The sequence below is a fragment of the Choloepus didactylus genome, chromosome 17 (genome assembly GCF_015220235.1).
Source record: "Choloepus didactylus isolate mChoDid1 chromosome 17, mChoDid1.pri, whole genome shotgun sequence".
NCBI classification, from domain to species: domain Eukaryota; kingdom Metazoa; phylum Chordata; class Mammalia; order Pilosa; family Megalonychidae; genus Choloepus; species Choloepus didactylus.
Window position 1 is genome coordinate 41443579 of NC_051323.1, and position 27172 is coordinate 41470750.

The following is a 27172-nucleotide window of genomic DNA, read 5'->3' on the forward strand; positions in this document are numbered from 1 at the left end:
TCTGCCACTTACTTACAGTTTGAATGTGAATCTGTTTGAATCTCAGTTTCCTCATCTGTAAAATTGGGACCATAATTTTACCAGGGTCACTGGGTGGCAGTGTCAGGAGGAGCAGCCCCATAGCAGTTGAATGAATGTGCTGCTGAGAAATGTGTGACAGTGAGCCTGTTCTATCTCAACAGGATGCTTGAGGATTAAATAAGTATGCTTAAACAGTGTCTGACCGAGAATTCTGTAAGTATTTGCTATTTTTATTCTTTGGGTGGAAGTACTTTATTAATGACTGGTACACCTTAAAAATTAATAGTGCATTCTTGCATTCTAGTTCTAGTTTTAATGGTAACTAATGGTGGCATTCCATCCACCCCACCCTAGCCTTCCCAAAAAAGAACATTTTAGTTACTGGAACTTGTTTTAATAAATGTATTTCAAACAAATTTAACTGAGTTGTTCAATCCTAGAAAAATATTGTATTACAGAGTTGTGCCAGGCCTTACTATAACTTGAGGCAAAAGAAAAAATCAGTAATACTGATCATGTATCCATTTCAAATCTTGACATTTTGTTCTTCATGGACTTTTATGCAATCATTTTATTTTTAGAAAATATTACATTAAAATATTGTTATTTTTTGATTACTGAGTTCTTTAGCACCCCACCTTATATTTGCACCCAAGGCGAGTGTCTTACTCACCTCACCCACTTCATCCTATTACTCACCTTGCTGTATTGGACTTCATCTGTTATAATAAACTGATTTCCCCAATCTATTTGTGTTTAGGGCATCTTTATTCTCTTACTTGACTGAAGGAGGTATAGTAGCCAAGGCTAAATCTACATCACTGCAAACTGATCCTTAGAAAGTCTTTCTTGTTAATGCTAAATTCATTCTTAATTTCCAGTTAAAAGGTAACTTAAAATCTTACTTTAAGGAATTCCTAAAATTCATAACACTGTTTGTGGTCACCTGAACACATGGCCAGGTGATTTGGTCCTCAGGGTGAAGTGAGAACCAAGTAAGTATGACACCAAGTCATAGTGCAGTAATTGCAATGGGAGCAACAATTATCCTGAAATCAAGAGAGAAAGAGAAGGTGATGGAACTTAAGGGGTATTTTCTACCAGTAGTTTTAAGAAAACCACCATAATCAAATGAGCCATGTGGAGAAGAAAAAAGAGAAAAGATGTTCCTTTATGTATACACATTAAAGGCATGACGAGGTTGGAAAATGTGCCTAGGACCAGTGCTGGTGAAATGTACAGCAGCAGGTCAACCAGTATCCTCTGGAATGATGGGGGAGCATGCTGAACAATGATGTCTACAAGTTTGACACAGTTAAATGTTGAGGTTAGATCCTGCTCAGTCATCTATTCGCTATGCCATTCGGACAAGATAGTTAACTTCTTTGAGCCTTAGTATCGGGATAAAAGTGCATACTTAATGAGACTGTTGTGAGAATTAAATAAGAGTTTATGTAATGTAGCTAAAAAAGCATGGGACAGATAGAAGGTGCTGAATGATTTGTTAGTTGTGGTGTTAAGATTCACATTGATATTATGTCAAGTAACCTACCTGCTACTCAAGGAAATTTAGGAGTAAGTTGTGTAGGTGGCCAACCCCTGTCTGCTGGGGTGTTCAGCACAGAGCTATTATAGATGACAGTCTACCTAGTGGCTAGGGTTGAAATAGAGAACAGGTATCTATTTAGCCACCCAAGAGGTGACTGGCCTGGCATTGCATCAGCATCTATTTTCTGGTCAGTGTAACTCTTTTGACTTCTGAATAAAGCAAGAAAATGACAGCAAACAGATAGGAACTCAAGGAGTCATCCAGGCCAATGGTCACCAAAGAATACAGGGAGCTTTCAGTAAGCAGGAGACAGGCTGACTCAGGAAATTGCTTTTCCAGAGAGGAAGAGAGACTGGGACTGGGAGAGTGCAGAGTATCGAAGGGAGGAGCTGATGTCAGTAATACATGGGAGGAGTGAACTTTTGTATAAAAGGCCTTTATTCAACACAAGACTGTGGATATTCTTATAGTAACAATAGGTAAGCTGGTGCTGTTCATTTTAAATTGTTGATAGATACTCATCTTTATTTTTTTAACTAGTGTTTAGTCTTCAAACAGAATCTTCTCCTCATTTTAATAGTACCACTGAGTTAAAAAAAAAAAAAAAGAAAAGAAAAAAAAGCTTTTAATGGATTTAGAACTTCTCAGGACCCAGATAACACATTCAGAGCATTTTTCTCTTCCCATCCTCAGAGAAACTACTCAGTAGCCAATGCCTTTACCATGGCAAGGGACCTGCTAAACTCACTGAAAAAAAATGTAGCCATTTGGGCCATTAAAAATATCAAATTTTTAAGTATTTCTTAAATGCAATGAATAAACTGATTATATATTGGTGTACCTTATAAACATAGTTTAAGATTTATTTCCATAAGGAAGAAACATGTGAAAATTCACATCAGACTCTATTTTATTTCTCCTAGCAGTGAGTCAAATTTTCCAAGCAATCAAGAAATTGAAGCATCTTGTCTGCCTCTAAAAGAGGGAAATCTTTTCCTGTTTCTTTTCTGAAAGTGTGAGGGATCCCCCCCTCCTTCCATTCATGGACTTCCTGAGATACATCCTAGCTGCTTTCATTTAGTCTTGGACACCAAAGTCAGTTTTCCTGGGATTGTGTGAGGTTTTGGTCTTGGTATTTTTTATTTTAGTGTCTTTTCCTTGGCAAAAGCCCTGTTCCTGCCTGGGAGCTGATTGAGCTTCCGTAGAGCCAATATGTTTCTCAGTTCTCCAATTTAAATGCTGCCAAGAATCTCCCAACGTGTGCCATGAGAAATTCAGCAGCACATAAAACCCCATTCATTAAATAAACAGTTAAATAAGCAACCCCTGGCAAAAGGCACAACCCATCTGACATCTAAAGCACTAGGGACCTTCCGAAGGAAATAATTAAAGAATGCATTAAGAAGAAATACCCCAGTGCTTAGCAGTCGTAATTGAAAAATAACTGTTCCCAAACTGGAGTCTCTGTACTTTTTGGGATACTTGAAATTAGAAATGAAGAATAGTTATATATGCTCAATATTTCAACCTAGCAAAAGCCATATGCATACTTACCCACTCTTAGCACAAACTAAATAAAACAACTATTTTTATCAGGGAATAATTCTATCAACTCAATGTGATTACTGAGGCTATCTCATCTTGTCATTTAAATGTCTGTGATAAATTTTAAATAATCAAGCTAAGTATTACTTAGCAAATACCATTTGTTTTGTAGATGAAGTATTTCAAAATATAGGGTTCACAGGAGACGGGATGCTGTTATGAAAGTTAAGAAGTGTTTGTATAAACTTTTTAAGATTTGGGGGTGATTAATCACTTCACCAGAATGCTTTGCTTTTGACACAGACACTTATTTATTTAAAAAACAAGCACTCATGCATTTAGGATCTAACTGTAATAATATTAATAGCTACTCTCTACTCAGTACCCAAGATCAAGCACTTAGTAATGCATGTGTTTAAATAATAATGCAAAATAAGTATCAATAACTTCCTTTGATAAAGAGGGAACCTACCTTAGGGAGAACTAAGGAACTTGCCCAAGGCAGTGTAAATGGTTAAAAAGCAAAGCAGGAACTCAAATTTAGAATTGTATCTAAATATATAAATATAAGTTACAATGTGTGACCTTCATAAGATAATATTGAAATTACAAAACAAATTTACATACCTTCTTAGAAACAAGTCTACTTTGCATAATATAATATTTCATTGCAGATGTTAAAAAAAGCAGAATTGGCAGTCTTAATGTTACCTTCCCCTGTTTTTTTTTTGAAGGTTCTCAAGTAGAGGTGTGGTTGGAGAGTAAAGGCAAGCAGCCAAGGCAACAAAGTGAATTCAAACAAGTTGGATAGTCCTAAATTCAGATAACCAGCTCCTGAAATCTCAGGTTAAGGAGGCTTAATAGAGTCTACAGTTTTTATTGCTAAAGAGAACTTCACCATGATAAAAAAAAAAACAAGTCCATAGAAGGAAAACTGAAAAACTATGCAGTCAGGTTCAGGCTTGCCCACTACGTACTGGCTCCATGCTAGCTGTGTGACCTCAGATGCATCACCTCCTCTCCTGGATCCACCCTTAAAGTGGCCTTCACAGGCTGCTTTTTATTCTTCATCATCAGGAGTCGTTAACTCTACTCATCAATTCTCTCCAATGTATTGGCCACCTATCCCTAGTATTTTACCAAAAGAGAGTCTTCAGGGCCTTACGATTATAGGAATAGTAGCAGTGAGCTTTATAACTGCATTCATTCTTTTTTCCTGATTTTATTTCTCTCTGTAGTTATCTCTCAATCCTCCAACCAATAGATGAGATATTTTTCTGACATGAAATCAGATTCTTTGATGTGTTAAATAAAAATTATTATGCTCATTTATGGATAATAACTTTACAAATAATTATAACAAATTGAGGAATGTAATTCTAAATAAGATATAATTTCCTTTGGCTGTTCAAAAGACCCTTTAAATGAGTTTGAATGCATAGTTTGCCATCAGCTTTGGCTTGCTACATTAGGCAAAACTATTTCTGTTATATATATTTATCTTGTCTATTCAAAAAACAAAAACCTATATGATACACTGCATAAACAATATTAGAATATTTAATATAAATGACTTGGTAGGAGGGGCCTATCATTATAAAATATTATAAAGCTATAATAATTGAGTGAAGTGGAACGTAATCAGGAAAAAAGAAACAAATTGATAAAACAGAATAGGATGCTCAGGAATAGAACTTTGTAAGTAGAAGAATTTAATGTATGGTTAGGATTATAAATCACTGGAAAAGAGAAGAATTATTCATCCCTCATTCAAACTTGGTTCAAATAGTAACTATTTGTGGGGGAAATCATTTTGGATTTTCATCTTACAACTGAGGCAAATATTTCCGAGTAGACTAGAGAGATATACACATGCACATATACACATAAATATAATCATTTTATAGGAAATAAACATTTTATATGAAAATAATATATTTATCAAATCTCTCTTGAAGAGGACTTTGTAAGCTTAAAAGTGATGAACACAATTAAAAAGTGGTAGTAAAAAATAAAGTGATAGGTTAAAATGTTAAAATTTGGTATATCCAGAACAACATACATTTCATCATTGTAAATCAATAGGGGAAAGGGCAGTCTATATACTAAATGGAATATTTAATATTTTGTGTGTGTGTGTGTGTATACTGAATAGTATATTACCCACTAATATTTAGTGCTTATGTATACCAAATAGTATATTATCCATTAAAACTACCCCTTTAGAAAAATGTAAAGTTAGATGGTGGAGGAAACTTCACTAAGCACATGAGCTGGGGATGCAAAAGAACATGTGTTACTTAATCAAAACCCAACATTTGATTTCTCTATTGTGTTATTATCAGTTCAAAGCTATCCTTCTTTTGTCATGAGAAGATAGGTTTCCTAAAAACAGTACCACCACCACTAATAATAACAATAACAATGGCTACTTTCCCTCTTTAAAACTGATGGGATTAAACATTTTAGATAAAGCAGACATGCATTGCCCTTATTAGGAGCATCTGCTATCTTGGAATAGAAGCTTTACACCCTAATTTATGATGTGTTACATTCCGCAAGATCATGAAAGACTGATGCTGAAAATATCTTCATCACTTAGTTGCAACATAGCAGTAAACATGGCAAGTTTATTGTTGTTCCTAGTTAACTTTTTCAGTGTCTTTCTAAATGCCATCAGTGGGGAAAATTGCTGCAGGATTTTTCCCCTCCGGACTTTATTTTTATATCAAGCATCAGCTTATTGCTGAAGCCAACACAGTTTAAAGTTGGAATTGCCTTTAAAATACTTATGGTTCCCTTTCTGCCACGTTGCTGTGAAGACTCGGCTCTTCATTTGTAATTGCTCAAGGCCTCTCCTAGTCCTGGGCCTGGGACAGAGATAGTTCATCGTGTTCCTCCTCCTGCCCCTTCCCCTCCCCCTCCTCCTTTTCCTCCTCCTCCTCCTCGTCCTCCTCCTCTTCCACCTCCTTCATCTCCTCTACCGAGTTAACAGAACAGTGGACACCTTAATCCCCAATTCTTGTCTATGATCAGAGATCAGTCCCATCTGGATAGTCACGTAGTTTTTCTGAGCATCAATTTCCTCATCTGAAAATGAAGAGGACTGCTCTAATTCACCCCTTACATTCCAGAAAACAAAAGAAACCCCCACCCCACCACCCACTGACACACAACAAAACAAAAAGCCTGCCTCTAAAATATATCAATGACATTTGTGGTTCATTTTTCAACATTTTTTTTCAAAAAAACATTACTGAACCTTTAATGTGAGTAAAATAGACATTACTATTTAATGGAACTCAAGTTCCTGTGCACACACCCATATGCCACTGAAAGCTTCATTAAATAGAGCTGTTAACCCAGCACAACCCAGTTTCAGAGCCCACAGCCACGTTTACAGACGGTGTCCAGTGTTATCTAAGTAAATTTAGGCAGTTCACTTACTGGTGGAATGAGGAAAGGACAGAGCATGAGGGTGGTTCTTTTCTGTTTTGTTCTTTTTATGAATAGGATCTGACCATGTTAAATTGGGACTAAGTAAAAATATTTCTTTTTCTACATTGCATAAGCAAATTATTGTTATGGTTTCTCTCTGAATTTTAACTAATTTTTTGTTTCAAATTAAATGAGTCATATGCCTTTATTGAGAAAAGGTGTTATGTTAATCTGTTTTTAAATTCCATAACTAGTTTTGTATTTTGGGTTGGGTAGACATATTTAGTTGAAAATTTTATCTGCCCATGGTCTGTCTCTTAATAAGATTAGATTTCTTTAAAAAAACAAAATCACATCTTATCTTTCAAAATCCCTTTATGTACATCTACTTAATGTAGATGTGTTACATTGTATTACATTACATTACATTAAATGTAATTAATTGTCCTCAGTGCTAGGAGTTATTTTGCACTATATATCCCCACTACCCCCAGCCACCCCACATTTGTAAGTATCTGCAATTGGATGGGTGCCTGCCTCATGTGGACACATTCAAATCACAGGTGCAAATTCTCTGGTGTGTCATTCCCACAAAAGTTGGAATCTTAACAGTCCCATGGTCAGTTAAGTTCATCAACCTTTTTGTGTTTCTACTAGATGCAGGTTCTGTGCTACACCTTCCTTGTAAAAAAGTAAATAACATAAGAAACTTGATCTTGTGTGGAAGATAGCATAATAATGAGCATAAGGATTAAAAAAAGTGACCACCTTACTTCTACTCTACTTCTGTAAATGTCTCTTCATGGTGCCAGGAACATTAAGGAAAATCACTTTAATTTTCTACTTTTTTTAATCAAAAAACAATCAACAATTGTATTTATTTATTTATTTATTTGTTTGTTTGTTTTATTTATTTATTTATTTATTTGCTGCAGCCCTTACTTTGGAGTTTGTCAGGCTCTTAAGGGCTAAAATTTTTGTTTGGGTCAAGATATTTTTGCTACCAAATGAGTGAGGCCATCTGTATGTTTTAGCCAAGTACTCTCTAATTTTTGAAATTAGCAAGTATTATTAAAGTAAGTTTATTTGTATTTTAGTATGTATATGGCATATTTGTGTGTGGGTTTCTCTATATCATCTTTGAGAGATGTACTGTGTATTTCAATGTATGTGTGAATGTGTATATTGTTTCTGGGCATCAGTAACATTGGGTTTGATATATATTACATATAAACACTTTTATTTCTGGGTAATGTGTGTAAAATATATATAATTTGCTATATGTAAAGCAAATTAGATTGATTTATTCTCAGTGAACCATGTTCTCTTGGACTGGACACATGTAAAAGAGAGTGACTAAATTGTATTTGCTTAAGTACCTTACTTTGTATGTGCCCACTAAGTGCTTATTTGATTGAATTGAAAGTGTAGGAATTGAAAAAAAAATTTCAAAATAATAAGTAAGTTAATAATGTTGATGAAAGTTGTAATACATCATTATTCCCTTTTTCGAGCTTTATCTTATCTAGTTCTTGCCAAAGATAAATGTAATTTACTTCTTACTTGTTAGGGTGGCCCTTGTACTGTTCACTTACTTGCTAGTCTTTGATTGTATTTGAAACAAGTGCACCTCTATAAAGATATGGTGCATGGACAGATAACAGATAGGAAAAATGAAGAGTTAAATTCAGTTATTGAAGATAAATATTCTCACTTTATCTTAATAGAGTAAGAGCATTAAATGTATTTAAAACAAACCAAAAGAAAAACTAAATCAAGAGTCCTCTTAGATAATTCTTAAACTACATGGACTTTTGTGGTATCTGTTATATCCTACATAACATACTTTTCAAATTTTATGTTATAGTCCTAGAAACAGAGAACTACATCTCTATACTTAAGCTGTACTTGAAGAGACATTTTAATCTGTAGGCACATGAAAAAGTCCTCTACTCTATTCTGATACTTGATTCATTTAGAGATATTTTAACAAGGATGAATGGAAGGCCTTAATCATCCATATAATTTATGGCAAGGTCATTCTTTTGTCTGGTGGAAAATAGCTGTTTGGTTGTGAATCTCCTCTTAGCAACTACTGTAAAAACCAAAAGTGAAATTTCCTGCTAAAAAAAAGACAAAGTTTGAAATTAACACCATTTGAAATTCAAACAGTTTTAGACATGCATGGCCATGATGAAACACATTCAATGAGCTCTGCACTTTGACATATTTATTGATAAAGTGGGATAATGTTACCTATCCTCTAGGATACTTGTGAAGAGTAAATAAATTTATGTATATACATATATATATATATATATATATATAGCTCTTGAAACACTGCCTGGCCAAAAGTAAATATTCCATAAATATTAACTAATGCTTTTTGTTATTATTGTTAGATGCTACAGAAAGGTTTCCTGGGTGAAGTAGAACTCACCAGATGACTAGCCTTGTATATGTATTTTCTGGCTAAGAGACCTCACCTCCAGAAAGTGTGTGTGTTCTCCTATCTGAGTATAAATATCAGGATAGGAAAGGAATCCCAATCTGCTAAATCCCTTTGATCCTTCTGGGTCCAACACTCTTATTAATTTAAAACATTGATCAGTCATGTACCAGGTACCATGTTAGCAGTTCCCCTCATTACAACATTTAGTTTGTCGATTAATTCCATATTAGAGTAATGTTAATAATGATAACAATAATAAGAGCAGCTAATTTCTAATTGAGTACTCTGTGCCAGGCCCTATTATAAGCACTTAAATTGAAACATAATTTTACAGTTACCCTAATGTGGTAGATGTTATTATCACTCCCATTTGACAGATCAAACACTGCGCCTCAGTAAGGTTGAAGAACTTTCATGAGGTCACAGTCTGCAGGTAGATGAGCTGGAATTGTCTCTGATATCTGCCTTGAGATGCAAGTCCTCACTTATTATTTCCAAGTGTGGACAAGAAAAGCAACACTGCAATAAAAAGTACAAACACATTACTGCTTATTTTTGCACATTTAAGTGGCAGGGGCATTTTTAAAAATCCTAACAAATGATGGCGGAAAGGGAAAAGACCATATGCTGAAATTATATGGCAACTTAAAAAAAAAAAAGTTAAAGTCTCTTTAGACATTTTTGTCCCTTTTGTACTTATGATATAAGCCATGGAGCAAGAAGGTGAAATGCAAAATTTTTAATTGCTCTTCAAAACCAAACAATATCTCAAAAGAAACTTTGATACTATGAACAGATCCAATTTAATGTTCAGTAATATTGTCACTACATGTTTACATAATAGAGTACATAGATTTGTTGAAAGTTGAAAATTTAAATTAATTATAACAAGAAGGAAGATGAATAATTATAAAATAATTCTACAGTTGAGCATCACTATCTCAGAAAGAAATAAAAATAGGCTATTTGTCAATTTTTGAGAAGATTTAGAGTGTTTACTAGGTTCTCATTCTAATTGAACTATATTTTAATGAACAGTTCATTTTAAGAGTAAGTATACTTCTTGAAAAGTAGGAAAATTATGAAATCTGGGTCATGTGAAGTATTCATGTAGATCTGAGAGCTATCAGCCTGCCCATCCAAAATTGCTTTTCTGTCTTCTAGAGCAGCCTTTCAAAGAATACAAAAAAACAAAAAACATTGTGCTTCTCGTCAAGATAGTTCTAGGAAAATGATTCTACCTCTGAAGAGTTTTAACACAGGCATTTGTTCACCCTGACAGTAATTAACACCCCACAAATTGCATTTGAAGATGAAGTTTTCCAACACATAGACCAGCTTATGATTTATGAACTGGACACAAAGAGAAATTTCTACATTTTCCAGAAGAGATGGGCTAAAAATGCTAACTAGGTTATCAGCTTGATCCACAATACTGCACTCCACTGTATTTGAAATATATTTCTAAATTTTGTTATTAATAGTAGCCTGTGATCTGGGAACTAGGTTAAAAAAGAGAAGAAAGAACTCTCAGCAAACATTTGATTGCCTACACTGTGCCAGACACTGACATTGGAGCTGAGATACAGTGAGCAAAGTGTTTCTTGCAAAAAGCATAGATTCTAGTGGAGATCCATTCTCTTTTTCTGGGGGCAGGGTGGAAAGTGGGTCTATGGCTATGGCTAACCCTAAGTAATGTAACCAAAGAAATTATCTCTTTGTTACTCACCTGTATTTTTTTCTACATCTTCTGAACCTCTCTATCCCAAGGCACCCAATACACTCATGAGATTATATTATAAGTCTTTTATTGAAATAGTCACTGAGAATTTCCCTAACCCTACATCCCTCAAGTTTTTGTGGCTTATGTCAGATTCATGAAGCAATACCCCCAATCTTATATCCAGTTGCTCATGTTAGAAGTGCTCAATTCTATTACTGAAGTTCCATTGCACAGGCAATGTGCTAGCATTGATCAGCAGAAGCATCTGCATCATTTGGGTCAGAAAATACTCTTTCCTGATTCATATCTATGTCAAAAGAATCTCCAAATTTAAACTAGAGATCAATAGAAAAAAAAAGAAAAAAGAAATGTTTGGATAGCATGAAAGTAAAGGTGAGAAGTTATAAAACTTGTAGAATCATCCGTGAAAAGCATTTTCCCCACTACCAAAGATATCCAAAGAAAGGCAATCCTAAATCAACTTTCCTAGGGCTTAATAGCTCTTTCTCCTTTCAAGAGAGTATTCTTAAGAATTAATCTAAATCCTTTTTGTTATTGCTTAAGTTCATTTTCTCTTCTTTTGTTGTCAGTATATGCTTGTTAAATAATGATACATATTTGTTCATAGAATAAGAGATATTATGTCCTTTATAATAATCCTTCTTCAATATAAAGGTAAACTGAAACACCAGACCCAGCATTGGAAGATGTCACTTATTTAACTGGCACAAATCAAATATAAAATACCAGTTATATATGTGGGTTTCTCAGTTTCTAAACATTTCCCTACAATGGATTAATTTGGAACTAAAATCTGCAGGTTTACTAGATGAGAAAGGTCATGATGATTATAAAAATAGTTGGTATTTATTGAAATCTTACAATGTGCCTGGCATTGCATTGATTGCCTTTTTATAGGTTATCTTACTTTCATTTTCTCATTTAATCATTACAACATTCCTGTGAGGGAAGTACTATTATTATTCCACTTTAAGGGAGAAAAAGAAGGCTTAGAGAGATCACACAGAGCTGGGATATGAACACAGGGAATCCAGTTCCAAAGCTTTTTCTCTTAACCACTCTGAAAATAAAGCATTTTTTAACAAATCGTATTGGGAAGCTCATCAGCCACACTGACTGTGACTCATTTGGCGATGGAAGAATAACTAACTGTTGCACTGACTTGTTGACTTCATAGCACTTGCCAGACACAGGCTGTCTTATTTTTTTTCAATTGGATACATATATTTTTATATGCAGATAAATAATTTAGAAACTGACAATGTTGGCTGCTGTGAAATGTTGATTCTCTTCTTAACAACAATTATCTGAGCAATAGATAACTAATTCATCCTTAAGTATCTATGACCTATATCTTTTAGAATTGTGACTATCCATGGCTTGCATTTTGTAGAGAAAAGTTATGATTCTCTCTTTATCCTTAGTCAAAAATGCATATGAATTTATTAACTTGATGTTATAGTAGATGCAAAATACTGTGAGCCCTGTCAGTGGATTTACCCAATGTATTACTTGGAGTTCAAAAAGCCCTAGAGCCATCAACAAGCTATCAGAACCACCCAGCCAGTTTTAGAGGAAGTGTCTTGGATAATGAGAGTAAAGTACAAACTTTGCTCAGCATTTGTGCAAATTAGAAGTGAAATGAGACACCACTAACACAGGTTGACAGTTCAAACACCACATTCTAGAATTATTTGACATTATTTGAATAGTTACTCAAACAGGGCAGAGCAAGAAAGAACTTTTGCATGGTAGTTGTGTTTTATGAATTTTCTGAGAGAATTCAGGCTGTTTTCTATCTCAAATTGTGGTGGTTGTGATTATGTTACAAAATTAATATGCCCTGTGGCTATAAATAGTCTAGAAGAGCTATATTTTAAGAGTAGCACATAAAAAATATCTGAATTCAAAAATTTTAGTGGCGGAAAAATTGAAAAACCTCAGTACTTATATTTAATAAACAAAGTATAACAGCCAACTAACAAAAGCAAAATGGCTTTTATGAGTTCATGCCTACACATTCTAATTTAGAAGCCATAATAAAACCTGTACACAGATTTATTCAAATTATTTGAATAGCTATGGGCAGCTTGTGTGTGTATGCACACATTATTTGGATGAAGTAAAATTGGTGTGCTTACTGTTCAATGAATTGATACTTGAACTTTGTTTGGCTGAAAATGCTGTCTTTGTAGACCAAACTGAACTAAATATTGCAGCCTTTTTCATGACTTACTTGCAAATCACATGAAGTGATGACAAGTTTCACATATTAAAATGTGAAGCCTACTTTCTCACTGCTGTCTTCTGCCCACAGGTTGTATATAAAAATAATGATGTAAGGTTGGAATTATCTCGACTTGCCAAGCAAGGAGACCCTAAGATGAAGATCCATGGAGTGGTGGCATTTAAATGTGAAAATGTTGCAACTTTGGACCCAATCACCTTTGAAACCCCAGAGTCTTTCATCTCTTTGCCCAAGTGGAATGCAAAGAAAACGGGCTCCATATCATTTGATTTCCGCACAACGGAGCCAAACGGCCTCATCTTATTTAGCCATGGCAAGCCCAGGCACCAGAAAGATGCCAAGCATCCACAGATGATAAAAGTTGACTTCTTTGCTATTGAGATGCTGGACGGTCACCTCTACCTCCTACTGGACATGGGATCAGGTACTATAAAAATAAAAGCCCTGCAGAAGAAGGTGAATGATGGAGAATGGTATCATGTGGACTTCCAGAGAGATGGACGATCAGGTAATTTATCATTTTTCTATACTGTTTATCTCCTAAGATAACCTATCCCACATTTCTAAGGAAATCCAATCAAGACATATTAAAGATTTCCTGCATTTCTGACTTTAGTGTAAAGGAAATTGTTATTATTTCTGTTTCACATCATGTGAAAAATCAGAAGAAGCTAATTAATCATCATGGTTGGATATCAAACCCTAAATACTCAAATGGCTTCCAGAATATCTTGTTAAATGAACATTTATCAGACAATCACGTGCCAAATCTTGCAAGAAATATTATCTTGAATTCAGAAATGACAGAATTCAGTGTTCTTGTATTCCCAATTATCAATTATGTCTTTTATCATGTTTGGAGGTGCTGGAGGTGACATATGTAAAATATGAAAAAGAAGTAGAAAAATCAACACATAATGTCCTTACTTTAATACAGCACACTTTTTATCCAGGGTCAATTTATGGCTTGGAAAACACTTTAATTAATACAGAAGCACTTCAAGGACACTGGCAAAGCTCTGCTGTCTTCCATATAGTTTCCCTTTTCTGATGAAAAATGCATGGAATTCCACTAGCAGGGATTCCTTTCTCTGGCTTCCTTTTATTGCAGTTTATTCTGTGGGTGGGGTGGGGGTGGGGGTAGGGTGGTGGTGGTAGCAGGAAAGGCTTTCCTGAAAATATTTTTGCTGAAATTTGGTGGCTATGGGTTAACTAGCATTACCTTTTGGGGGAAAGAATCATCGAGGCAGAAAAAAAAAAATAGCATTTGTGGGGGCCCTGAAAGGGAAAGAGAGAACAGAGCAGTCTGTTTTAGGTTAATAGCTACCTAATATTTATTTTACTTTCTTCACTCAGTACTCCCATGCTCTGATTGTCCCCCTCATTTACAAATCAGATTACCTTCTTATCATATGAGAGAACTGAATTTAAACCTAGCCACTCTCCTCGGCCCCCTCACCACTCTTTCATCTGCTTAAATACTGTTCTTTCCACACTGGATTTTCCCACTAAATGACAGTGTAAGCTTGGCCATAGCATATTCTCTGGGTCTCAGTTTCTTCATCTGTAAAATAGCGATTGTGAAAGACCCATCTAGACCTGATAAGGTGGAATCAGTAACGCTGAGGTCTAGGATTTTATATTTTTACAAAGCTGTCCAGGTGGCTCTGATGATCAGCTAAATTTGGGAGCCACAAGACCAGGTGACCCTTAGGGCTTCTTTCAGATCTGATCCTTTGTGATTATCGGCCCACTGAAGAACAACCATGTTGGAGTCCGGGACCCAGCTCTCCCTCCCACACCCGCCTAGCACAGGCTTCCCAGTGTCTTGTTTACTTCTCTGCAGTGCAGCTGTTTCCTCATTCCCTATTATCCATGTCTCATTTTTCTGTTTTTCCATCAAAACAACTGTGTTTGCCTTCCCAGGAATATTTTTTCATCCAATCAAATAAAGAGATGAAATGTATGAAAACTGAGTCGGGGCTGGTGGTGAGGGTGAATATAAAGGAAGGTCAGAACCCACTGCTCTGATCCCCAGGTATCTCAGAGACTGCATTTCTGATTCATCCCTCTCTGGAAACTTCATCTTTCTAAGAACTCTTATTTGCATACAGAAGCCCCCCATAGATGAGTTACCATTTTGTACAGTCTGTGATATTTATATTAGCTGATTGAGAGTAGACAACAATAGGATTTTTCCTTCTTTCTGTATTACACTGGTTCCATAAGGAGTTGCATTCTGCTTTGTTTTTCCCATTTAAGCTAAGAAAACTGCATTGATGGGAATGCAGGAATATAGCGATAGAGTGCCTCCCTTTGGCTTCCCCCAGCCCACCTCTGGCAGAGTTAGCACTTAATTTGCTACAGAACTTTCAAATAGAAAAATTTAGAAGTTGAAGGGGGCATGGGCTATTTTTGTGCTTGGCAATATTAACCTACAGAGGGTATAAATTTAAGCTGTATCTAGAAAATAATTGTGAAAATGATTTTCAAGAATATTTTAAGTGAAATTTCAAAATGATAACGTAAAAGATCAGATTAACTTGGCATCTTTTGGAAGTTCAGAGGGACAAAAAATAGCAAACTTCCTATCAGTTTGATTTCACTCACCTAGAAATGAGGTATTAGAAAACAGTATATGAAACTATTTGAAATAAATACATGTTCTGGTCAAATTTTATTAAATAAAAGAGGAGTATAAAGAAGAAAATAAAACAATCCATTATCCATTTCATAATGATGATTTATATCTGGATATTACTTTCCAGTCTTTTTGCTATGTGAAATTATGTGTCTATATTTTAAATATATATGTATGTGTGTTTCTGTGTCTGTGTATATATATTGTGTGTATATATTGCTAAGCATGTGTATGTGTTTGTGTAGACATGCATACATACATACACGTACACAGAGAGAACAATATTAATTGGAGTTTTTCAATGGGGTCCCTTATTATAAAGGAGAAAGTAGTGATGCAGTCTAATTCATTTTCCAAAGTCCTTGGATGGCCTGTTAAAATAAGGATCAGATAAATACTCGTAATTCTCAAGCAGAATAAAACTTACCTTTCCTGTTTAAGTTCATTAATTCATCCAGATTACCTTTAGTTTCTTAACTGCTCTATTTAAATCCTCATTGGAGAAGGTCAAAAGCAGAGAATATCTACTTCAATTTATAAAGCACAATTCTGGGTGGGGAGAAGAGTAACCTACTTTGGAGAGTTATTTGTATTTAGGGAAACAAATAAACAAAAAAACATGAGATTTTTGTTGGAATCCAATAGAAGATTAAGTTACTGTGTTAGGTGGTATTTTAATGGTAGAGCCTTTGTATGTGATTAAAATTTCAAATTAGTGAATTGGAACAAAACAATATAAAAACCAAACTCAATGACTAACCCGAGTTCTGCCCTTTATAGAATGTGAAAAAGGAGGGCTTATATGATGTTGGCCTAGCTCAAGGAATTTTAATGCAATTTTAATAGCTGCTAATATTTTATATATAGTATTTTAATTAAGTTCTATATTTGCACACTGAGTTGGTTTGGTATAGAGCAGCCTTTTAAAAATTGAATGAATGGCTAAATAGCTTTTATTTCACTTAAATGAGTATTTCTGATTTAGGCTGATGAAATACTAAGATTCATAGGTCAATTAGAGCTAAAAAACATGGGATTTCAAGAACTAATTCATTTTACCCATTTTTCATATCAGTTATAATCAGAGACTATATGAAAACGATTTTTGATATAATGTAGGAAAACACTGCCATGACAACATAGCAATGCGAGCTGCTTTCTGACACATGGAAGATGAAGGTCATATCTATTGATTTGTCTGGGAAAATCCTTAGCTGAATATTTAAAAGCATTTAATAAGTCATATTTTCTCTATTACTGATGATCATATTGATTGAATATACTTAAATTAGTAGGAATATAATAAGACCAAAGCCATTAATTTGATGCCAATAACTACAGGTTATCTTGATCAGAGATAGAGTTAAAATCATATTTGGAGGACACAACAGAATTTTTAATATTCCCCAGTATAAAAGGAAACCATACAGGAGAGGGGATATCTTATTTATTTTTATATCCACAATTCCTGGTATTTTCTTATGTAGAGCAGATACTCAATAATGTTCTTTATAAGAACAAATAAATGAATAAAAACCTACAAATGTCTCAATGCCAACCCACCCCTAATATTCTTAAAATGGTAGCATCATCTTTACATTTGAAGAACTATAGCACTCTTTTCATTGTAAATGCAGCATTTTAAAGGAATTACATTAGCTCCTGTAAGCGATTTATGCGATATAGGGTAACAGATGCTGTCCTCCTTTTACGAATACAATTCCATCCTCCAAGACCAGATGCCTAAAATAATGCCTTGTGAAAGTTAAATGATGTTAGAGAACAGTGGTAAGCCTGGTACAAAAATGGCAACCTTTTATGAAAACAGGACTTTTATTCCTGCTTGTTCATGGGATCCCTCCATCATTTAGCAAACATATAGGAAGAAGGCAAATCCTTTAAGAGCAAAAGCGTTCACTCCTTTCTGAGTGTCACGATAGGCAGCCTACTGGCACCCATCTTTCTGGTGGTTTACCCTTCAGAACTTTATTCACTAAGAGGTGGGTATATGAGTCCCTTGTTTGATGAGAAGTATTGCCTTCATCTGCATACTTTTCTAGAGCTTCTTCATTTTTGGTAAAATTAATTTTATTGGGTCATTTCTAACCTATGTCCCTTCTTCCATTCTGACATGTAGGAAAGAAGTACTTGGACTGAATACTGTTGGGCCACAGTTGTTCTCTACATACAATATGGTTTCTTTCATTACCTGCTTAGTCTGTGACACAGTGACATGGGAAGCCAAGTGGGCTGAACCATGATAGGATTTTCAGGACCAGCTGGCAAAGGAGGAGCCGTACAAAGAGCAGGCACGATTTACTGGCTCAGAGTGGATGACTTAATTCTGCAAATAGTGGATGTTCTCCATGGATAGCTTTGCTACTAATAGACTAAAACTCATAAATTTCTGATTTAATAAATATGACTGAAAAGGCTCATTACTCTGCAAACTTTTGCAGGACATACAGCTGAGCATTTCCTTATCTACTCCACCTCCTTTTCCAGGCTTCCCCTTTTTACTCTAACTCCAACACAAAGCAGCTGCCCAGGTATTTAGCTAAAGTGTGAATTATGCTGCAATTAAGATGAGGTTAAACACTCTTTTCCTGGGGCATGGTTACTGTTTAATTTGTGTTAAATTCTTTGGTTTAGTCAATTAGTCAAGAGTATCCTCTCAAGGATTTTTATAGCCAACTGCCAGTCTTTTTTTTTTTTTTTTTTTCTGGCAAACTATCATTACACATTGAAATCAAAGAGAAAACTCATTATTCTTGTCAAATTCTGGTTATGTACAGCAGGATACAGCAGATTGTATCAGCAGTTATTCATGGGTAAGCCTGCATTTAACAGCTAAGAAGCCATTGAGATTTGAATTGAAGTCATAGAGTTCCAGTTTAAGAACTAGAAATTACGGTGGGAAAGGCACAAGGGTCTCCCCAGAGCACGTAATTAGAGGTTTATAGTAATCGCTGTTTGATGTGAACAGTACTTTCTAGCTATCTATTACCAGCACTGATTTCTGTATATACCATTCATGAATCACCACACTTAGACATTTCTACTTGAACAACCATTAGACGATTTCTCTGTTTAGGTTTTGATTTGAACTTGCCTTCTGATAATAAATATTCCTCCCATTCTTCTGCCTGGTGGGCTGTTGCATACATCAAGAATATTTTCAGTCAATTAATAATACTTTCTTTTGTATCCATGTTCATAAACCACCACCCACCAGTGGGATGACCAAAATACCACGTCAGTAATTTACAAATTGTTTGAAAATCTTGATGACCAGATGAGGTCAGTTCTGGAAAAAAAAAAAAAAAAACAATTGTTATATTACCTTTTACTAAAGTAATGTTTATATTTGTTTATTCTGAATATGTTTGAAAAGGTAAAGGTCATTTGCTGTGTTCTTCCCCACTCAAAGCATTTTTATTCTTGCACATTTTCTCCCACTCTCTTTTAACATGTGCACATATTTAATTACAACTGCAGTATAAATACAATTCTTTAGGCTATGTCATATGATGTCATAAACATTTTTTGCACAAAACTGTATGAGGAACAAAATTTGTTCTCTGGAAGTTATGAAACCAGCACCGGAGAATCAGAACGAGGTAGGCAGAGGCACCTACCCAGGCTTGTAGGGCTCAGATGCATTAACAATGCTGAAGAAAAGAAAGTCACAGAGGCAAGTGTTGGCACTGCCCATTTAAGCACCGCCTGGAGGACTCGACTGCTTCATCCCACTGTGGAATCGGAGGCAGGTCATCTTAATTGAGATGAGTGTGTCAGGCCACCCTAGGCCAAGGGTACCACATACTTCTTTATCTCACATAGTTTCCTTTTTCTGAATCCAACTTCCCCAAACAATCTTCTGATTAAGATTTAGCTCCCAGTTTAAGTCTGATTGTAGGACGGGGAAAAATGTACCAATAATGTAGATAGGAATTTTCTGTTTCCTGTGACAATTGTATTTCCCATCATAGATGAATAAATAAACATTGAAATGATAGCTTAGCCCCAGTTTTGGCAGAGCTACATGGGAAGTATTTCTTGTCCTGTGATAGTTAATCTCTTAGGGAATTCATAATTTGGCATTCTTATTATTTATGCATTGGTCTTGTGGGGCTTGGTAAATATCAGTCGAACCCTAGGAGATGGAACTTTCCTCTGTAAATCTACTTGATGTCTTTTCTGGGGCTGCCCAGAGAAGTGGCAGACCCTGAGACTATGGTATCAGTTGCCCCTTCAGGAGATAGTAGTGACTGGTCCACACCCAGCCCCAGTGACCCTCAGTGTGGAGCACTGAGTGAAACCTGTGGGTCATCTGCAAATAAAATATTTTAATTGCTGCAGAATATTTTACTTGAGTGATATTTACAACCTTCCAGTATTGGGAATGATCATATTTTTGAAAATTCATTTGTGTATATATGTTGGTATGACTGTGTATGTGTGAGTGTTTGTATAGGTGTGTGTAATACATGGCCTATGTATAAAATATAAACACATTATTGGTGAAAAGCTTCCAGCAATACAAAAAGTATGCAATATAACAAATTTCCCTTTACCACACACTTCCCTCACCAATTTCATTCCATAGATTACTACTAAAAATCATTTGGTGGTTAAAAACTTCCAGTGATTTTTCTATGTATGAATATACCTGTAAATATATTTACAAATTGAAAATAAGTATAGGACTTTTTTACATAAACAATATCATATTTTATCAATTATTGGATGGCTTAAAAATTTGCTAGGAGATTTTTCTGTGCCATTCTTTGTAGCAACATCATAGTATCCCTTGGTTTGAACATACCAACATTTACTTATTCATTCCTCAATCAAGAAACATTTACCTTTCTTTTAAATTTCACTGTTTTAAATTAATTTATAAAGAATGTACTTTATACATCTTTCTACATATTTGTCAGAATTTATGTAAGATATATTCTAAGAACCGGAATTGGTGGTCAAAGGGCAAGAGCATTTTTAATATTGGCAGATAATGATGAGTTATTTTCTTAACTGGCTATTTCAATTTATACTTTTGTCCATAGTATATGAGGTGCCCTTTTCCCTTCACTTTTACCAATGTTAGATATTATCCATCTTTTACAATTTTATTTGAAGATTTATTTCTTCATATATTAGTTTAATTCTTCAAGTTTCTAGCTCACAGGTGAACCCAAGTAAGCAGAAAACAGATAAGCAGAACATTAAAATTGTATTTGTGCTTTGTTTTCAAATAAAGTTTATTTCATTTCCTATTATCAACTTAATATATGACATTGTTTAAAAATATACAGAATAACTCCACTACCACCAAATCCCCATTCTTAATATTTTGGTGCCTTTTTTTTTTTTTTTTTACTATTTTATGAGAATTGTGCTTTCACATTTTGTATCATGCATTCTGCTTTTAACATTTATATTATGCCTTTTTACTGAGTTTGCATTTGTTACTAGAGTAGCAATTTGACAGGCAAATTTATAACTGTGAAATTGGATTCTCCTTTGCAATGAGAATTTGAGCAGGATTGTGGATAAATAAAATCGACATTTAATTAAAAATCATTTTAAGCAGTAATTTCAAAAAAAATTATTCAAAAAGGAAGCTTAGTGACCATCTAGTCTATTCCTTTATTTTGCAGAAGAATCACACTGAGGCCTGATGAATCTGTTACTTGACTAAGCTCACCAGCTAGTACCAATCAGACAAAGAAAATCAGTTTTCTCCCGCCAGGCAAAAGCATTTCCTATCACAGTGCACTATTTTCTACCCCGTCACTTCTCATTAATTTTAAATTGTGAAATGATTTAAAACTTGAATCCAAATTAATTATTTTAAATCTCACCTTCAGTCTGTGTTTCTTCTCACCCTGTAAGCTAATCATATGACAATGTAATAGCCAAGAACAAATGGAGGGACAAAGAAGTGGAAATATGCAGGTTATAAATACCAGACCAAATTGTAAAGTTGGTTTCCTCTTTAGTAATTTTAAAGAGCTTGTTTTAACAGTTATTTCCCCCCATTTGCATGCAATTTTACTTTTAAAAGATCAATGTATTATGTATGCTTATGAATATTATTAAACAAACATTACCTGTCTAGTTATCACATTTATTTTACTTTTTGCATATGCCATGAAGAAACAAAGTTTAATTGTTGATATAATGTAAGACGATTTTTACATTAAAATTATAAAAGTCATATGTTCACAAATACCTTTATTTTTTAGCTGCAATCTCATTTCTTTAAAAAGTAAAATAACATAATAGGGTGCTTTGGAAATAAGTCCCCACATATGACTACCATTCACACATTTTAACAGCTCAAATATAATAATGTTTGTGTAAAATATTTAATTTATCGGAAATTTCTAATGCAATTATAGTGGAAAGAGATATAGTGGAAAGAGTATATACTTCTTTTAAGCTATTCCAAAGAGAACATGAAAGTCTTTGTGATTCCTGGGAAAAGGTAGAAGGATGCCACCATACAATACCTAAATTATTGGTTTTCTCTTATAAGTTTATTTATGTATGATTGTACTAGACCTTTGGAAAATTATTATGCACCTGTGACAAGTACTAAATTGTCTTTATCAGTGAACAAGGTTTAAATATTCAGTTGATGTGTTCTTTTTAACCACGGCCATTATAATGCAATTATAATGAAGTGAGCACTTGGGAACCTTAATATTCAAATTTCACTGTGTGTGTGTGTGTGTGTGTGTGTGTGTGTGTGATATGACAATTATGGCCTTACTAAGTGACTTGTCTAGTCTGATGATAAAGTTATAGCATGTACTTATCCTGGCCAGCATATATCTTACCCTGACTCTGTCAGCAAGCATATTCGTAGAGAACATGTCTAAAATTCTTTACCACAACTTTATTCAAGGCAGGCACTAACACTCCAGAAATAAGGATCAAGAGACCCTGGTCACTCCATTCTCACTGTTGGACTATGGATGATTGTTCAAATTACCTGTCAACAGTTTTGTCCCCTGGGGGTGCAGGCACATTGTACTGAGCTGTGAGAGTACTTGGAGGAGATGAAGAGAGCAAGGGGCTCTGCAAGCCACTGAATTCCCTCAGCTCAGGAATCCTCCAAACATTCTCTTAGTGTCAGAATTATAACATCATGAATAAAAAACTTGTTTTTTTTCCCACAGTGCCCCACCCCCAAGCTGAATCAAGCTTGTTCCATGAATAAAAAAGTATATAGAAAGAATTAGGTAAATTTTAAAAAGATATCCCATTCTCTTAATACTTTCTCATTGCTCACTTGCTAAGTTCTGCATCTCCTAAGCTTTTCTCTCAATACTAAAATTATCATTTCTTCAAATCCTCAAAAATTCTGCTGCTTCTAGGAAGCCTTCTTTTGTCTTAGAAACATAAATAGCTGTTCATTGCACATAGCCTTTGCTTTTCTTGTATACGTGGTTTTGTTTAAATGCTCACTTTTGCCTTTGTTATTAATATCTCATTCTTTCTCGCCATTGTCTAGTTTACGTTAGCTGCTGCAGAGAATAGGGACCATCTGTTAACTTACTTCTTATGGTATTTTATATGCAACACAATGCTTTAAAAATACATATAATAATCATTCTATTTAAAAGAGTCACCATTGTCTCTCAATATTATATATTTCATTTCCCCCAAATGACGTTTTTATATTTTTTAAGTAGCATATTTTAAAGTATATTTTTTTTTAATATTTATATTTAAAGTATAGGCTAGCGCATTGAATGATACCTATGTGTTTCTAAATGAGAGTTTTATTCTAGACACTTGTACAAATATGAGTAGTAAAAATGAGCACTTTGTCTTTTTTCTTTCACTGCTTCCCCCAGAAATCCCCGTTACATTCCCTTCACTGGAAGGCCCAGATAGCAACACCTTTGAGTCTGCCTCCCTCAGGAGCTTCATCTTTTTTTCCTGTGAGAGACAAGTGCATGCTAGGGATGTGGCCGCCCAGCAGGTTCTGTCAGGGGCTTCCTAGCCTTGCTCACTGGTGAGGCAGATTCCGTTTAGATGCCCACCTTGAGGAGTGCCCCTCTGATGGAAGTCAGAGTACCCCTGGGCACAATGCAGGAACCAGCAGCGTGTGCTCGTAGTTAGGGGGGTGTTTTCACCTTCATCACAGGCCGTGGTTTCCCCTGCGTAGTTCCTAGGTATTCTGAGAAGCAACTAAAATGCATCGTCCTACTCACCCGCCAGCCGTGCTCATTGTCCCGTCTCTGCCCCCACCCAGAGCCACCTCTGCTCTTCAGGCCCCTCTGTCTGCTCCCAAACTCCTGACGCTCTGTGTCAGAGCCAAAGCACCAGGCCTTTATCACACTGTTTCTGTTGTCGGTCTCTTCCTACTCTGCTTTACGGGCTAGACGTGAAAAATGAATCCCAGATGTTGTGGTAATGGGTCAATGTGATGTGCTTTTCAGGAATCATATTTGCATTTTTACAAAGATCTTTCTGGAGATGGAATATTGGTGGAATATTGGGTAATCTGACAGTATAGGATGGAAATATTGATCAGCATTTGGCCTTCTGTCTTTCATTATTTCCTTCTTTTCAAGGATTCTACATTTTTATGTGACCCTCAAGCAATCCCATGTGAATGTCTACCTGTTCAACCTGTGTTTAGGGCCAAAGTTCCTGTATATATAAATCAACAGAATTTCCCCCCTTTACATTTGAAGTAAGGAAAAAACTCATCAATTTAGATAAGTAACTGGTTAAAAGAAAAAAGAAAGTAAACAACTGATTTGAGTTGGTTCTTTCACTAAACCACAATACCTAACATTTATCAAGATACTTTACTTGTACTATTTGATTTAACACAGTAACCCTACAAGGCCATATTATTATGCCTACTTTATGGATGAGAAAACTGAGACCGTAGAGGTTAATCAATAAATACATACAGCAAGGAGTGGTGAAACCAGGTTTTAATAGAGGTATTCTGTCAAACCAATCTATTCTAGCAAAGAATTCAAGTCAGTTAAAGATGGGGGCATACAACCTTTCCTTATTTTGAAGATGTATACTAGCTTTCAAAACAAGAACGAAGCAAGGAAGTCTGACTCTTTTCCAGAGAGCAATATAGAATGCCAATTTCTTTATTTTTATTTGCTTATTTATATGCAGTTTGGTTGAGCCCTTAGAGGCTGCAAACACATATTTTTTTTTTTATTAAATTCAGTTTTATTGAAATACATTCACACACCATACAATCATCCATGATATACAATCCACTGTCCACAGTATAATAACATAGTTATGCGTTCATCACCACAATCTATCTCTGAACATTTTCCTTACATCAGAAAGAACCAGAACAAGAAAAAAAAATAAAAGTGAATAAAGAACACCCAAATCATCCCCCCATCCCACCCCATTTGTCCTTTAGTTTTTATCCCCATTCCTCCACTCATCCATCACTAGCTAAAGGGGGTGTGATCCACAAGGTCTTCACAATCACACTGTCACCCCTTGTAATCTACATTATTATATAATTGTCTCCAGGAGTCCAGACTGCTGGGTTGGAGTTTGGTAGCTTCAGGTATTTACTTCTAGCTACTCCAATACATTAAAGCCTAAGAGGTGTTATCTGTATAGTGCATAAGAATGTCCACCAGAGTGACCTCTCGACTCCATTTGGAATCTCTCAGCCACTGAAACTATTTCGTCTCATTTTGCATCCCCCTTTTGGTCAAGAAGATACTCTCAGTCCCACGATGCCGGGTCCACATTCATCCCCAGGAGTCATACTCTGCGTTGCCAGGGAGATTTACACCCCTGGGGGTCGGGTCCTACGTAGGGGGGAGGGCAGTGAGTTCACCTGTCGAGATGGCTCAGTTAGAGAGAGAGAGGGCCACATCTGAGCAACAAATGCAAACACATATTTTGTTGGATGTATACTTTGGTTTTCTGTCTCAAAGTCAGAGCTGTATGAGTTCCAGTGTGCCTTATTCCTAAAATTACTTAATTCCACAGATTTCTGTGTTTTCCACTTGTAAGTCCTAGACATTGGGAATAGAAAGAAAAATAAGAAACTTCTGTCCTTTGGGAATTCAGATTAAAATGGAAGAGAGAAAGGGTGATATTTAGAAAACATTGCATTTGGTAAAACCTATGTATTCTCTTGTCTTTGGAACAGGTACCATTTCTGTCAACACGCTGCGCACCCCCTATACAGCTCCCGGGGAAAGTGAGATTCTGGACCTGGATGATGAGTTGTACCTGGGGGGCCTGCCAGAAAATAAAGCTGGCCTGGTCTTCCCCACCGAGGTGTGGACGGCTCTGCTCAACTACGGCTATGTGGGCTGCATCAGGGATTTGTTCATTGATGGCCAGAGCAAAGATATCCGGCAAATGGCTGAAATTCAAAGTACTGCTGGAGTGAAGCCCTCCTGCTCAAGGGAAACAGCAAAACCGTGCCTTAGCAATCCTTGCAAAAACAATGGCATGTGCAGGGATGGGTGGAACAGATATGTCTGTGATTGTTCTGGAACAGGCTATCTTGGCAGGTCCTGCGAGAGAGGTAAGATTCCAAAAACCAAGCAGCTGACTCCCTTGAGGTGAAAGTATATTAATTGTTGACCTCAAACAAACTGACCACTGGAACATAATGCATGCTCTACTGAAGTAAACTTTCTGCAAGCTGAGCAGCCATAACTGACATGTGTTATTGATGAGCCTTTAATGATTTTCAAAGAGCCTGATTCTGGGAAGGTGCAGCTATTTAAGTATATCACAGGAATAGAAATTGTGTCTTTCGTATCCTCCAGGGTATGAACCTAAGGTATATTATGGATAATAACTGCTATCTCCTTTGCTGGATTTTTAACTTCAGGACCCTGGAAAACAAAGAAAGCCAGAATTAAACATATATATGGCCTCCAGTGTTAATATCTATGCCAAGAAATGGCATTTGAGGCAAGCTAAGCTGCAAATTGCAACTTTTCTGACACTATTGAGTGAGACTTGTTAGGCTGCTCATTTCTCTTCAGCCAGTTTACTAAGGAGATACATTATCTCTGGAAAGTAAACTGACTTTAAATCTTGTAAGTTACACCAGCCAACAAGTACTGATCTTTGGCCAGTACCTAACCAATGACAGAGGTTAGGTAATATGATTTACCTATTTGTTATTAGGACTTAATTGTGTCTGTTACAGCTCTGTGCAGTTGCTTCCCTTTCTCTCTGTAGTAGGAGGCAAAGCCTCATCTTTTTCTTTTCTCTCCCATTGGAAGGAGAGGAGTGAGGGTTAAATGAAGAGTGGAGGATGAGAGCTGCCAGAGCTGATCTGTGGACCAAGCTAAAGGAAGAAAAAGCAGAACAAATAGTTCTAAGCATATCCTTCCATCTACCCAAGTGCTTCAGATAAATGCTTTATTCACTACATGTATTGTCACTCATTTTCAACAAAGGAACTAAAATTCAGTATGAAAAGATATTGATGAGTTGTTCCATTGTCCTCTCATGCTCCAAATAATACTGTTCTGTTAGATATT

At 35.6% G+C, this 27172-nt stretch overlaps 1 protein-coding gene across 24 annotated transcripts in view; it reads left to right on the forward strand.

Moving 5' to 3' along the window:
- NRXN1 (neurexin 1) overlaps window positions 1-27172 on the forward strand; it is a 1176176-nt gene that overhangs the window by 539347 nt on the left and 609657 nt on the right. For all 24 annotated transcript variants that reach the window (XM_037806663.1, XM_037806673.1, XM_037806657.1 and 21 more), the window contains 2 exons: window positions 13067-13505; window positions 25816-26199. In XM_037806663.1, the coding sequence (XP_037662591.1) occupies window positions 13067-13505; window positions 25816-26199 (823 nt within the window). The remainder of the gene's footprint in view (window positions 1-13066; window positions 13506-25815; window positions 26200-27172) is intronic.